Genomic DNA, 14,402 nt, shown 5'->3' with positions numbered 1-14,402 from the left:
TATCTAACTCTGTAACAGTTGTCAACTGTCTCCTTTGAAAATTAATGATTTGCAACACAGATGGCTGCCCTCTTATTAGAGACCTAGAACTCAAAATCATGTTAAGGAATGGAACAAATTATGTTTATAACTACTCTTATTATTAAAGCTGGTCTCTAAAAAGGCACACATTTTAAACAATGAGGACAGTATGAATATTCCAGGATTCTAGATAGAGTCCCTCCCAAAATAAAGTATATCAAAAGTTGTCTTTAATTTGGTCTATATGTGGCTTAATGCTATTTATTGAATTTTCCATGTATGTAGGGCAAATGTCATATCTACAACACAAAACTAAATGTGATTGGAAAGATGTGACATTGTTGCAACATTGTTACATGCTGACACAAAACCTTACATCTAGTCCAAACCCTTTTTTCTCTGTTATTTTCATAATACTTGGATTTCATGGGAACCCTTGAAACAATACAGTAGTTCCCCACCCCCCTCCCCCACTTATCCATGGGGGATATGTTCCAAGAATCCCAGATGCCTAAAACCATGGATAGTATCAAACCCTGTGGATACAGTTTTCCTCTGCATCCATACATATGTTATAGTTTAATTTATAAATTAGGTACAATAATAGATTGACAATAACTAATAATAAGATAGAATAATTGTAACAATATATTGCAATAAAGTTATGTGAATGTGGTCTTTATCTAATCTTTTTGTTCTGTACTCACCCTCCTTGTGATGATGTAAGATGATAAAATACCTTCCATGATGAGATGAAAAAAGGTGAACGATGTAAATACTATGACTTGATTAGGCTACTATTGACCTTCTGCTGATACATCAGGAGAATCATCTGCTTCCTGACCATGGGTAACTGAAACCATGGAAAGTAAAACTGTGGATAAGGGGGAACTATAGTATAATGAAATTCCCAAAAAAGTAAACAGTATCTCTTGTAGCTCAAGTCAAGGATTTCAAATGGTGAGAAAGCAATTTACCACAACATCCACAGGTTTCTGATCAATGTTATAGACAAATGGTGACTTTGGAGACCATCCACATAGGTTTAAATCCTGCTTCCACCAGATGATAGCTGTGTAACATAGGGTAAGTTGCTTAACTTCTCTGTCCCTCAGTTTTACCTGTCCCCACGTTAAATAATGACAGTAAAGCTACCTTATCTCCCAGGGTTTTGAGGACCAACGAGTTACTATTTGTACAGTACTTGGAATACGGTACACATAATATAAATGTTTGTTAAATTAATTTAACGTAATTGGTAATAAATGGTTACTAAGAGTTTACTGAGGGCCTTCTTAGCACTCTGTTTTTGTCAGTAATGAAAAATATTTTTTAAAAAAATCTGAAAAATTTCCTTGGCTTACTTTAAAGTCACCTGGTATCCATTAAACCTTACTGTGCCTGGTGCCTTGAGGACACCAAATACGTTTATGTGGTCTCGCCCTCAGGAACTTAAGTCTTTCTGCATTAAGTTTGGCACAAATGCTCGCAAAGTTAAAAGGAACGGTAAAAAAAAAATATTACAGTGCCACATACCTGTAAGTAAAGCTATGTGAAAAATCAAGTGCTCTATAACGTTATTAATAAAACGCAATTATCAATTGTGAACGCATTTATTCTGACATCAACACAGAAAGCTGCTCAATCCAATGTCTCGCATCAACAGACACTGTGCAGAAATGGTATTTTCCTTATCGCCACCTGGGAGACGTCTGATAAAACCTTGAGAGTGACCCCACAAAATCATGGCGAATGAAAAGCGCACTGGAAACATCACGGGGCTTGCGACTGATGCCTGAGAACCGGGAGGACAACGTGGTGGGCTCAGCGAATACCTTGAATCTTCGGAGTAAAGGGAGGTTCCGAGCCACGGTCGACATTAGGGACCAGGTTGTTTCCGCGGCTGAGGCTGGCCAGTCCGCACTCGCCAGAGGCAAGAACTAGGGGGTTCCCCTCGCTTGGGATCTCCTACACGCACGTGCGGTTGCCCGGGCCTGCGGGGAGAAGGCGACCTTCGAGCGAGCAGCCGCGGGATTGCGGGGCACAAAGAAAGCAACCCGAGCCCCCTTGCGGCCTCCCGAGGCCCCGCTCCAGGGCTGCGAGACGACGGGTTCCTCGAAGCTAACGGTTCCCACGCCGCCTCCCGTATCTCTGGGATGAGCATCCGACCCAATCCCGGGCCACACCACGCAGTTCAGCGGGCCGCAGAGTCGCCTGTCTGGGTTAGCCTGCACCGCCGCCCCCGAGTCAGGCCCCCTCACCCCACCGCCCTCGTCCAGGGCGACACGTCACTTCCGGCGCGCGCGCCCGCCCGCGGAGAAAGACCGCGGCCGGCGAGGGGGGCGAGCGAGGGGGGCGGGGCGGGGGAAAGGGGAGTGTCCGCCCGCTGCCGCCGCCGCAGCTACAGCTGTAGCCCCCGGGGCTGGGGAGTTCGCTGAAGCCCTGCCCTCCGAACTGGCCCAGGCTGCTCGTCCGGACTCGGGGCGCCAGCGCCAGGAGCACCGAGCGCTTTGACCGGTGCAGAAGCGGGACTTGCCTGAGCCTGTGGAGCGGCGGGGACGGCCCCGGCCCCCCTCCCCTCCCTGACCCCTTCTTTCCATCGCCCCAGTCATGGGGAACGCAGCGACCGCCAAGAAAGGCAGCGAGGTGGAGAGCGGTGAGTCAAGGGCCGGGTCTGGGTACCTACCGGGCGGGCCGGCGCGGGGCACCGATCGCCCCTCCGGGTCGGAGCCCCGAGGCCGCGGGCATGGTCCAGGCCTCGCAGCGGCCGCCGGGAGCTGCTCGAGGGGGCCCTGGGGACCAGCTGCCTTCCTCCTCCATCCCCCCCCCCTCCCCCCCGCCCCCGCTCCGGCGTGAGGGCCCAGCACGGAGGGCCGGATGGAGAGATCGAGGGAGAAGAGTGGTCCCCGAAATTCCCTTTTTCTATAGAGCGAGGGGGACGCACTCGCTAGAACAATTCCCCAAATATGGTCCGGATAAGAAGTCCATAGAACCATCCAAGCCCTTGCTTCCCCTACCCACGACCACCTCTTTGGGAGCCACAGGTAGTGCTGTGGGCAGAGTTGGCTCTTTTCCCTCCATCACTTGGGGCCAGCCCAACCTATCACGAGGTAAGGGGCTACTAGTCTGGCTTTCCGCAGGTAAGGTTAATTCTGAGCAAGCGGCTGTGTTTTAGAGACCCTTCCGTCTCTTCAGATTAGGAATGGAAGATATAACAAGACTAAAGTGCAACTTTCTCCTTGAAAAAAGCAAGGCAGGTTTGCCTTTTCTTGAGACATTCAAGACTCTCCTATGGTGTCTGTAAACTTAAAGGTCACTCACTTAAATTGCTTACAGAATATGGTGAATTTCTTCTGAAAGCTGAAAGTGCAGGCACCCTACATTTTACACCAAATAAAAAGTCATGCAAATTGAATTTCTTTATAGTTAAACAAATAAATAGATAAATAAAATCAGGATAGCTGTGAAAGAAAAACTGGTGTGTCTTTGTCCGGTTCCTCTCAGATTTTATAATTCAGAATGATCAGATAACAAATGGTATTTGTTTTATCACCAGGAGCAAATGACATCTCAGCACTTGAGGGAATGCCAGATCATTTATTTCCGTTTGTGTAAATAGTGTCTTTTAATGTTTCTATGTTTGTAACCTGTTTTAGGTTAATTTTGTAATTTGGCATGAAGGAAATAGCTTTTTTTTTTTTTTCTATATCAACAAAGCAGAATCAATTTGGAAAGATTTAGTCATTCGTTTTGTTTAATGTGAATAATGAGATCAGATTATATGGTTTATGTTTCACCAGTAAGGTTTTAATTTTCAGGAGCCCCAGAAAAGTTTGAGATACTATCATACAAATTATCAATGACCATACTTTAGTATGTGATAGGGAAATTTTTAAAAGCCAATATAGAGGTAGAACTTTGTTATCTTTTCTTTTTCAACTGCAAAAATGTAGTAACTGTACAGAAAGTATAGGAATGTGAAAAGTGTAAAGAATTTTTTGTGTCTGATGAGTTATCATTTTGCCTTTTAAGGTAAAATGTACTAATTGTGTTAAAAAAAGTATGCTTGATAATTGAATCATATCAGTGATTTTCATTAGCAAATACTGGCCTGTACAATGTTTATGTTTTTACATTGTAAAAAGAATGATAGTAGACTCTTCTCTGATCTGTATATTTCCATTATTAAGTTACCAAACTAATTCTCCCTTAGACAGTACAAATTTGAACCTCACAACTATGGGATAATCTCAGAATATTTACAGAAAACAGAATAAGCTTTAAATATGTATTTAAATTATTCCTACGAATAAATTCTTTCCTGAGCTTTAACTATTAGTGACAGTCTATTTAGTAAGTATGTTAGCCAGCTTTTTATGCAAGTTTATTTATGGCAACTGAAGGTCATTATAGTAGTTTGAATAAATGTTGTAAAGTGATAAAAGAAAATAGCAAATGATGTCTCATAGGGACAATTATTGAAATGTCACGTATTGATCACTTTGTAATTTCATTTGGAGCAATGTTATCAGATGTGTGTTGCTGCTGTTCTGTACTTAATAAAGTTTATTGATATGTCTTAAAACTTAATGAAAGAACAGCTTTTACCATTACAGACCTAACTTCTGTTTACTTTTATTTTTAAAATTTTTTTACGTTTATTTATTTATTTTGAGAGAGAGAGAGAGAGAGCATGCACATGTAAGTGGGGTAGGGGCAAAGAGCGAGAGTGAGAGAGAGAGAGAGAGAGAGAGAGAGAATCCTAGGCAGGTTCCACACAACGCAGAGCCTGATGTGGGGCTCTAACTCACTAACCATGAGATCATGACCTTAGTTGAAGTTGGAGGCTTAACCGATTGAGCCACCCAGGTGCCCCTCTTCTGTTTATTTTTTAAAATTATTCTTGACAATATATACCTTTCAAAATTTGAATGTAGTTATTTAAACTTTAGCTGGTAGTAAGAGCATAAACTTTCAGAAATATAAGCGATCTTAGAGATCAGCCTGTATAATCATTCCATTTCAAAGTCAAAGAGCCTGACCTCTGAAGAAGCTGAAGGTGAGATCATATTATTACTGATAGCAGAGTAAGGAATAGAATCTGGTGCTCTGATTCCATTCTGCATCACTAAATAATCAATTAATACATACATTTTGAAAATGCCTATCAAGTATATTAGTTCTGTTTGGAGACTCGGTAGGTAAAACCTCAAGAACTTTACAGTGTAGTGTGAGAAAGAAAATGTACTTATTGAAGTTAACTGAAAAGTAAATTAGGATAACTGCTAACATTATGGAAAGTAAGATTAGAACTCTGAAAATGACCAACAGGAAAATGTTTGATTTGAAATGATGATTAAAATGTATAACGTTGATTATTATTTGGGGTTTGATCAGGACCATGCCTCATAGAGATGATTCTGGAGTTTCATTATAAAAAGATTCCAGAGGAATGAAGCTTTGACCATTTGGTGCTTCTGTTGTATTCTATTGAAATCTCTCTATTCCAGGAGGGCACCTGGGTGGCTCAGTCGGTTAAGCGTCCGACTTGGGCTCAGATCTCACAGTTTGTGGGTTCCAGCCCTGTGTCAGGCCCTGTGCTGACAGCTCAGAGCCTGGAGCCTGCTTCAGACTCTGTGTCTCCCTCTCTCTCTGCCCCTCCCCCACTGGCACTCTGTCTCTGTCTCTCAAAAATGAATAAACTTAAAAAAAAAAAAAAGGAAAGAAGTCTCTCTACTCTTGGAATAAAACATTTTCCAGGGTAGGACTTGGAGATGCCATTCTCATTTCCACACTTTCTGGAGATAACATTAAGTTGGGTACCTGTTGTTCTATTGCCATGAACTAAGAAATTGTATTAAGATATCTTGAAAACTTATTGAAAGAACATCTTTTACCATTACCTACCTAACTGTGTATTTAAAAAAAAATACTCTCAAAAATATGTGTTTCAGAATTCGAATGTAGTTATTTAAACTTCTGCTAATACACAGAAGCATAAATTTTAGAAACATGAGTATATAATTTTCTGAGAAGCTTTAAGCTCTTGTCATTCAAAATGGTTCTACTTATCCAGTCTCCCACTCTTACTTTACCCACAGTTGCCAGCATAAAAAGCAGATGCCACTGTTTTATCATGGGAAAGTTCTTTTCGTTTATTTCCTTTTTTAAGACCCATTAGACCCCACAGGTTGCCTGTGGGGCTTTGTATTACACTCTCATGGCAAAGGTGTTGAGACCAATGGGTGAAGTGTTGATAGAGACTTGGAGGCAGATTCTCCTGTGACTGCAAGTGGTAGAGCCACCTTGTAACCTAGTGTTTACATAATGATCTTTGAATGTTTTCCCAAGTATCTGTCTTAGGAACTTTAAGGTGAATAGAAATTAATCAAAGAAAGTCTCCAGTAGACTAGGTTCAACCAAAATGCAAGTTTCATAACAACTAGCATTTTTGGAGGGCTTACTATGAGCCTGGTTCTCTGTGTACTTTGCATGCATAATTTCACTTAATCTTTCCAAGCCTGTGAAGTAGTTTAGTTATTTTTCCATTTTATATATGAGGAAATAGAGGCTCAGAGAGACTAAATGACTTGCCTAAGGTTGTACAGCGAGGAAGCCAAGGAGCAACATTTGAACCTAGGCAGCCTAACCCCAAACCCGAAATCCTAACCACTGTGTGAACAGCCTATGTGTATCCAATGGAAAAGCTAATTCTCAAACACACAGAATAGCTCAGACTTTATTTTATTTCAGTTTATTGTCAGTTACAGGAAATTTTGGTTGTTTTCAGTAGTGACTTTATTTGTATATATTTAATTCTTAGAGTTATTGTTTCTGGTACTGTTCTCTAAATTCAGTTTCCTCATCTGTAAAATGAGGACAAAAGATTAAGTTACTTTGAAAATCTTTAGATTTAATATGGTATAATTTCAAATTAAGCCATATAAATTGATTTATATACTTAAACCCTTCATTACTATTACTATTTGTATTTAATTATTTTTTCTCATTTGTGAATATATACTTTCCCTTCCTGACAAAAAGCCAATCAAAAACTTACTATTTGAACTTGTATCGCCATTTTGAAAAGTATTTAGAAATTTGCATTTTACCACGGTTTAGAGGAACACCATCCAATCAGACTTTCTGCTGTGATGGACATGTTTCTGTGTTGTGTAACGTGGTAGCCACTAGCTGTATGTGGCTCTTGAGCACTTGAAATGTGACCAGGGCGACTGAGGAACTGAATTTTTAACTTACATGTGGCTATTAGTGTTTGGTGTAGTGGACAGCACAAATTTAAAACATAGCTGTCTTTACATGTAATAAAAACGCTAACCCATCTTTCCATCATCTTGGTAACTGGTAGATACTCAACAAGTGTGTGTTGATAAACAGAATGCTGGACTGATCTTTTCTCATCCTAAGAAGGAACTTATTTCTAAAGCATTTCCCCTGAATAAGCCTTTATAAACTTAGTGAACATTACTGTAGCTTAGTGATTTGTGTGTCATGTATAAAGTTCACTACAAAGTTCATTTCCATATTGGGTTCTACTAGAATTAATTTGTTTTAGTTTTCAATACTGACTCTCAGTGAACATATTTTTATTGTAAGTTTTTGTAGATTTAAATGTTGATTAGGAGAAATTTAGTGATCTCATATCATACTCATGTCTTTAAAGTTTTTAGTTATCAGGTATTTTTAAGGGAAAACCAGTAGCAGGTATTTGCGCCAATTTACTAGATTGGCAGAAGTATTTGGGAATGGTTTTCTTTGAGTTAAAAATTTTTGAAAAAGAAAACAAAAGGTCCCAACAAACAGCAACACTGTCTAAATAATAAATACATTGTTATCTGATCCAGATACATGATGTTGTGATTCATTTTGTACAGATTATCTAATGTATAAAATTATCTCATGTTTAGAAACCATTTTTCCCATTCTCCTGGTCAGTGACCTCCACTTAGGATCTACACAGAATGTTGCTTTTCATTGCCAGCAACAGGATAATTAAAGACCTGAAAGCCAGCTTAGAAAAGTAAGCCACAGTTGAGTGGCAGAAGCAGTCCATGAAAAGATCCTAGGTAAGCCATGATACTTATTAAAATTCTTCAGAGAGTCAGGAGTTGACCATAAATCATTTTGGTATTCCATTAAATTAATAAAATAAAACAATTAGTATAATTTACAAGATTGTCTGTATACCTAGGTGATAATAATGTTAGTACAGATATATGATCAGATTTTTTTAGGGGAATAAATCTTAAGTTTTGAATAAAGAAAAGTATGTTAAGTAGAAAAATGTGGAATTTATGGAAGTAAATATACCCTGGTCAGTACCACATTATTTTGAGTATTTTAATTTTAAAACTTCCTTCAAGAGTATCCTATATAGTTCTTTTCTTTGTTGGTCCATTCATTCATTCCACATAGTTGAGTTCCTAATATGTGATGGACTCTATGCAAATCTATGGGAGTAAAGATTGAATATGACACTATACCTGCTCCATAGTGCCTACATTCCAGAAATTAGAGACATATTTGTCAACACATTGATGGGGTGAAAGCTGTTGTAAGTACTTATGTAAAAACTCAGTGGGGAAACCAGTAGAAAATACGGTCATTTCCACTGGTGTGGGGAGGGTGAGGTTCTAAAAGGACTTCAAAGAGGAGGTGAGCTCTGAGTTGAGCATCGAAAATGATAAGTGTTCAACAGGAGGAAGTGTGCTCTGAGTAGAAGGAACACAGAGTGAACAAAGATGCAGAGGAATGAAACAAAATGGGATATACAGGAAAAGGAAAGTAAGTTGTCCATTGTGACTAACTGAGAGGATAGAATTGGTTGTAGGAAAGAGGGGAAACTATATAATGAAAGATGAGACTGAAGAAATGGACAGAGCCATGTAATGGAAATTCCGATTTTGAATTTTATCCCATAGATATTAGGGAGCTGTGGTGGACTTCAGAATAAGGGAGAGACATGATCAGAGTTGGGTTTTACCAAGATTACTTTGGTTGGTAGTGTGAAGATGAGTCACTTTATGGAACAAGTGGAGTAAAGGCAGGAAGATCAATTAGAAGACTCTTGCATGCAAGGGAGGGACTTTGAGGGTCTGAATCAAGGCGGTAGAGGTAGGGATGCAGGAAAAGATCTGAAATTTGAGAAGTTTGGAAAATGAAAATGAGCAAACTGTACTTGGGGAATGAAGAAGAAGAGGAATTGGAAATAATGCCCAAGTTTTTCGCTTGTTTGGATGGGTTGTGATGCCAGTAATAGAGTCAGGAAGTGAATAAAAGGCCAGGAGCAGATTTGGGGAGTATTGAATTCAGGGGCATATTGAATTCAGGGTGCCTATGGCATTTCTAAGAAAAGTGATACCTGATTGGTTGTTCTGTATGTGGATTGTCTAATTTAATTCTCCCAGTCAAGGTGGGGAAATGACCTTGGATGGTTAGAGGATCTGTTCCACATAACATCCTCATTTTGCTCCCTTAAAAAAGGCCAGCTGTTTAGAAATTATAGAACTAAAACACCTGAGGGATGCCTGGGGTGGCTCAGTTGGTTGGGCATCTGACTCTTGATTTCAGCTCAGGTCATGATCTCAGAGTCATGGGATCAAGCCCCACTTTGCAGGGCTTCATGCTGGGCATAGAGCCTGTTTGAGGTTCTCTCTCTCTCTCTCTCTCTCTCTCTCTCTCTCTCTCTCTGTCTCTCTCTCTCAATCTCTCTCTCTCTCCCTCCCTCTCTCTCTCTCTCTCTCTCTCTCTCTCAAAATGAATAAACATTAAAAAAAAAAAGAACTAAAACATCTAACATAATTCCTAGAAATTCAGAACTACAGCTACTAAAAGTGTAGCTTTTTTGTTTTGAAAAGAGTAAAACCTAAAGCACTGATGAAAACAGTGTAACTTTAAAAGAAACAAAATAATTTAAAATCAGATGAAATATTACTTTTACAGTTAAAGTGTACATCCTGTAAGCTATTGAGTTTGGTAGAACCATGTAGAACAGTGGAAAGAACATGTAAAATACAGTAGCAACATATATTTTACTAAGTAAATACCAGTTTTGTTCCCCTGGAGTGCTTTCAAATAAATATTATAACATTGAGATATAACTTAATGGTAAGGACATTAACTTAGAATAAGAAAAATCTAGATTGTTTTCTAATACTTTCTATTACTTCACTTTGAACAAGTGTTTGTTTTAATGTCTCCAACCTATACTGTAAAGTTGAGAAGAGAGGATTTGATAATGAGGCTGTGGTCTTTTCCAGTTTTATAATCTAATGATTCCAATATATTTATTAAAGAAAGAATGTACATTTAGAAGTACCAACACTTGGGAATAAATTATAGAATGTTCTCAGAAAATTATGTGGAGAAAATTATGTGGGTGGAGAAGTGGTAAATGAGCCTCAATGTGAGCACATATAAGGTACTGTATTTAGGGAAATTTTTTACCTGTACTTTTAAGAATGATAACCTATGAATTTTGACCTAGGAAACATTAATGAATCACTGTATTGATTGTTGAAGATATTCTCATGTTCTACTGCAGGTAAAGGGATCATTTAAATGTTAGTCATCAGAGGAGTGGAAATAAAACACAGAGCATTCTACTATTAATGTAAAACCCTTAGCATACTGTGTGTAGTTATGATGTTTTGTGTGTAGTCGAACCAGGGGAAGTTAAGATCAGAGGCAGCTAATAGGTGTAAAAAAATAGAAGGTTTATTGTATGAGAATAAGCTAAAAAAACACAAAACAAACTCTTCAAACTAAAAGTTATGGCTACATGATTAAAATGTATAAATCAGGTAGCATTGACAGAAAAGCTAGGATTTTTCACTTAAATTTGAATTACAAGAACTCATGAGATATTCCTCAAAACTTAAAAAAGCTAGTTGTCGAGCAAATAAAATAGAGCAAAACCTTGAGAAACTAGGCTTAGAGAATAAGTCTTTTTAACTGCTTTTTAATCATTTAGGTTTAAAGGTAAAAAAACATTTGTGCTTATAAATTCAGCTAGTATTTTTAGCAACTTAAAAATTGCTAGAAAATTTTAATGCTTTTTTTACTCTTTTTATAGGTCTTATAACCCCTTCTGCTTCTTATAACTTCTAAAAGAGTCATTGATATTAACAGATAAACCTTTTTCTTACTAATACTGAGGTTTATTACTATAATGCAAATAATAAATTGTTTTCCCTGATAAGGAGAGATAGCTTGAATTGCTTAAATTGATATGGATGCATAGCTTAAGTTTTTACTTTAATATTATAATTCATCCATTTATTGGAGCGACTGGGTGGCTCAGTCGGTTAAGAGTCTGACTCTTCATTTCAGCTCAGGTCATGATCTCACACTTCGTGGGTTTGAACCCCACGTCGGGCTCTGTCTGTGCTGACAGTGCAGAGCCTGCTTGGGATTTTCTCTCTTCTCTCTCTCCCCCTCTGCTACTTACTCTCTCTCTCTCTCTCAAAATAAATAAACTTAAAAAAATAATAATTCACCCATGTATTTGATTTTTCAAAAATATCTTGGGGATGGGAGATAAAGAGTTGCCTTTATGTAGCTCGTAGTCTTTTGGCAGATTTAGATAAGTAAAAACATAATTATGAGAATTTTTTAGGATGTATAGTATAGGATGTTTCCTGTGGTGATAATTTTGTTTTTTAACTTTTTGGTTGTAATGTAAATTAGATTCAGTAATGCTCTGTATCTATGCAGATGGTTTTTTTGAATCAAAGTTAGGACTCTTTTAAAGAGAAATGCACTGACAATTCACAATGATAAATGATGCACCAGCACATGTGACCTTAAAGCTGCCTTAGAAAATCCAGTGTAGATGTTGTGTCTTATCTGACTTGCTATTACAAGGTGAAAAGTCCCAGGTTTTATGGCCATGATTTAAGGTTATATTCCCTATTGCCCACTATTCATATAAAGTTAACTTTTCAATGACTTCTGAATTTTTTTTCTTGTAAAATAACTGTTGAATCTAAACCTTTAAGTCCTTGGCAAATCTGTATTCTCTGTCTGGACTTTGTCTTCAAAAAATTAAAGATATGCTCTTGAGATCTCACTTTAGAGTCCTACTTAGTAAAAGGGGGTGCCTGGGTGGCTCAGTAGGTTAAGTATCCAACTCATGGTTTTGGCTCAGGTCATGATCTCGCAGGTTCGTGAGTTCAAGCCCCACATCAGGCTCTGGGCTGACAGTGTGGAGCCTGCTTGAGATATTCTCTCTCTCTCTCTCTCTCTCTCTCTCTCTCTTCTCTCTCTTTTCTCTCTTTCTCTCTTTCTCTCTTTCTCTCTCTCCCTCCCCCTCTCCATGCGCCTCCCCCACTTGCTGTCTCTGTCTCTGTCAAAATAAATAAATTAAAAAAAAAGAGTCCTACTTAGTAAAATGAGTATTCAATTTCTATATTACTTACTTATTCTTTAAATATTTCTTTTGTTTAATGTTTATTTATTTTGAGAGAGAGAAAGAGTGCAAACAGGGGAGGAGCAGAGAGGGAGACACAGGATCTGAAGCAGGCTCCAGGCTCTGAGATGTCAACACAGAGTCTGACACAGGGCTCGAACCCATGAACCGCGAGATCATGACCTGAGCCAAAGTCAGAGGCTTAACCAATTGAGTCACCCAGGTGCCCCTCTATATTACTTATTCTTACGTAGATGACCATACGGCATCATCCAACTATTGTGCGTAAGCCACAAACATAAGAGAATATGTTTGTACAGGTATAACTTAGCTTTTTTTGTAGGTGCTAATTCTGCTGATAATTTAGCCCCTCTAATCCAAGGAGAAGAGCTTCCTGTCTGAGTAGGAGCCATGAAAGATTAAATTGGGGAAGAATATGAATCCCTCTTTAGGCTGTAGTCTTGAAGTTACTAAGTAAGTCATAGTTCATCTGATAGAATGACAGAGACAGAAAGGTCATTTATTTGTCATTCATTCAATCCTTTAGTTATTCTCAATCAGTATTTACTGAGTGCCTACTGTGTATCAGAGTTTGTGCTAGTCCATAAATGCAAATATGTGAGTAAGCATAAGACTTGATTCCTGTTTTAAGCTGGGAGACAGATACATACAGATATTTATGAAAAAAATGTAGGGTGATACACAGTGCCTAAGATTTGATACTAGGCTGAAAATACAACGTAGGAGTGTATATAGGTTTAAGTGTTGAATTCCTGAGATCATACTATAACCAACTTAAATAGAAACTGGCTTTGAGTCCATTTTGGAGATGTTTATATCTGTGATTATAGCAGTTACAGTAGCATTGATTCTCCATTGTCTCTCCCACTGTAATCTCTAAGGGCAGAGATGGTATCTATCTTGTTTAGTGTTTTAATCCCTAAAATTTGGCACAGTTCCTAGCCCATAGTGGAAACTGAAATCATCGACAGTTACAAAATACAAAATTTGAGCTTCTTGTAAAAGTGTTTACTCCCCATCTCTCCCCTTAGTTGACAGGTACTTTCTCTTCAATGTATTGACTATTTGGGCCTGTTAGTTGATTTTCTTGAGAAGAGGGTACCTCTTTCCTTCTTTTCTCAGCATATAGTAGTTTGACATATATCAAAATTGTATCACTTTTAACTGGTATGAAGAGATTGGTCTCAGACTTCAGGTAGGAAGACATTGAATTAGGAAAAACTATTATGCTCCCAACTTCTTGAAAATCCCTGCTCATTTGAGGCCTACTATATAGTCTGTTTGTGTTTCCTCAGAATTCATATGTTGAAATCCTAACCCCCATGGTGATAATATTAGAAAGTGCGGCCTTTTGGAGAGTGCTCCCTTGCCCCCTCTGCTAAGTGAGGTTGCCATAAGGAGATGGCTGTCATTGAAGGAGTGGGCTCTCACCAGATACTGAATTTCCTGGCACCATAATCTTGAACTTTCAGTCTGTAGAACTGTGAGAAAGATTTCTTTTGCTAATAAGCCACCCAGTCTATGGTATTTTGTTATAGCAGCCCGGACAGGACCAAGACAAGGCCTAAACTAGTCAGCTGTACTACTATGTTCCCATCCTTGTAGCTTGCATTTACCAATCTCTTACTTACTTTTCTTCACTCATCAAAAACTTTGGCACGGGGCTCACAATCTTTCTCTGTACTCTAAGCCCTGCATTTATCCTAGGTGGCCTCAAATTCTATGTGGATGACCCATTCATTACCATTGCATCTCAGTTCCTTGACCACATTATCTTCTATCCCCTTCTGTTCACTTCATTGCAAATAGCCAGTCTCACCAAGAATCTTGTCATATTTATTAATTGCTCAATAATCACCAATGTACACATGCCATTTTCTGATCACAATGTCCCCTAATTTTCTTTGCTCTTTAAATATTCTCACTATTA

The 14,402-nt window shown here is 38.6% G+C and overlaps 1 protein-coding gene across 2 annotated transcripts in view; it reads left to right on the top strand.

Annotated features, from left to right (window-relative positions):
- Positions 1 to 2,398: 2,398 nt before the first annotated feature.
- PRKACB (protein kinase cAMP-activated catalytic subunit beta) overlaps positions 2,399 to 14,402 on the top strand; it is a 126,289-nt gene continuing 114,285 nt past the window's right edge. For both annotated transcript variants that reach the window (XM_058716812.1, XM_058716809.1), the window contains exon 1: positions 2,399 to 2,677. In XM_058716812.1, the coding sequence (XP_058572795.1) occupies positions 2,632 to 2,677 (46 nt within the window). In that variant the 5' untranslated portion in view covers positions 2,399 to 2,631. The remainder of the gene's footprint in view (positions 2,678 to 14,402) is intronic.

The sequence above is a fragment of the Neofelis nebulosa genome, chromosome 2 (assembly GCF_028018385.1).
Source record: "Neofelis nebulosa isolate mNeoNeb1 chromosome 2, mNeoNeb1.pri, whole genome shotgun sequence".
Classification (NCBI taxonomy): Eukaryota; Metazoa; Chordata; class Mammalia; order Carnivora; family Felidae; genus Neofelis; species Neofelis nebulosa.
The sequence above is the reverse complement of the archived record's forward strand: the minus strand, read 5'-3'. Positions and strand labels throughout refer to the sequence as shown.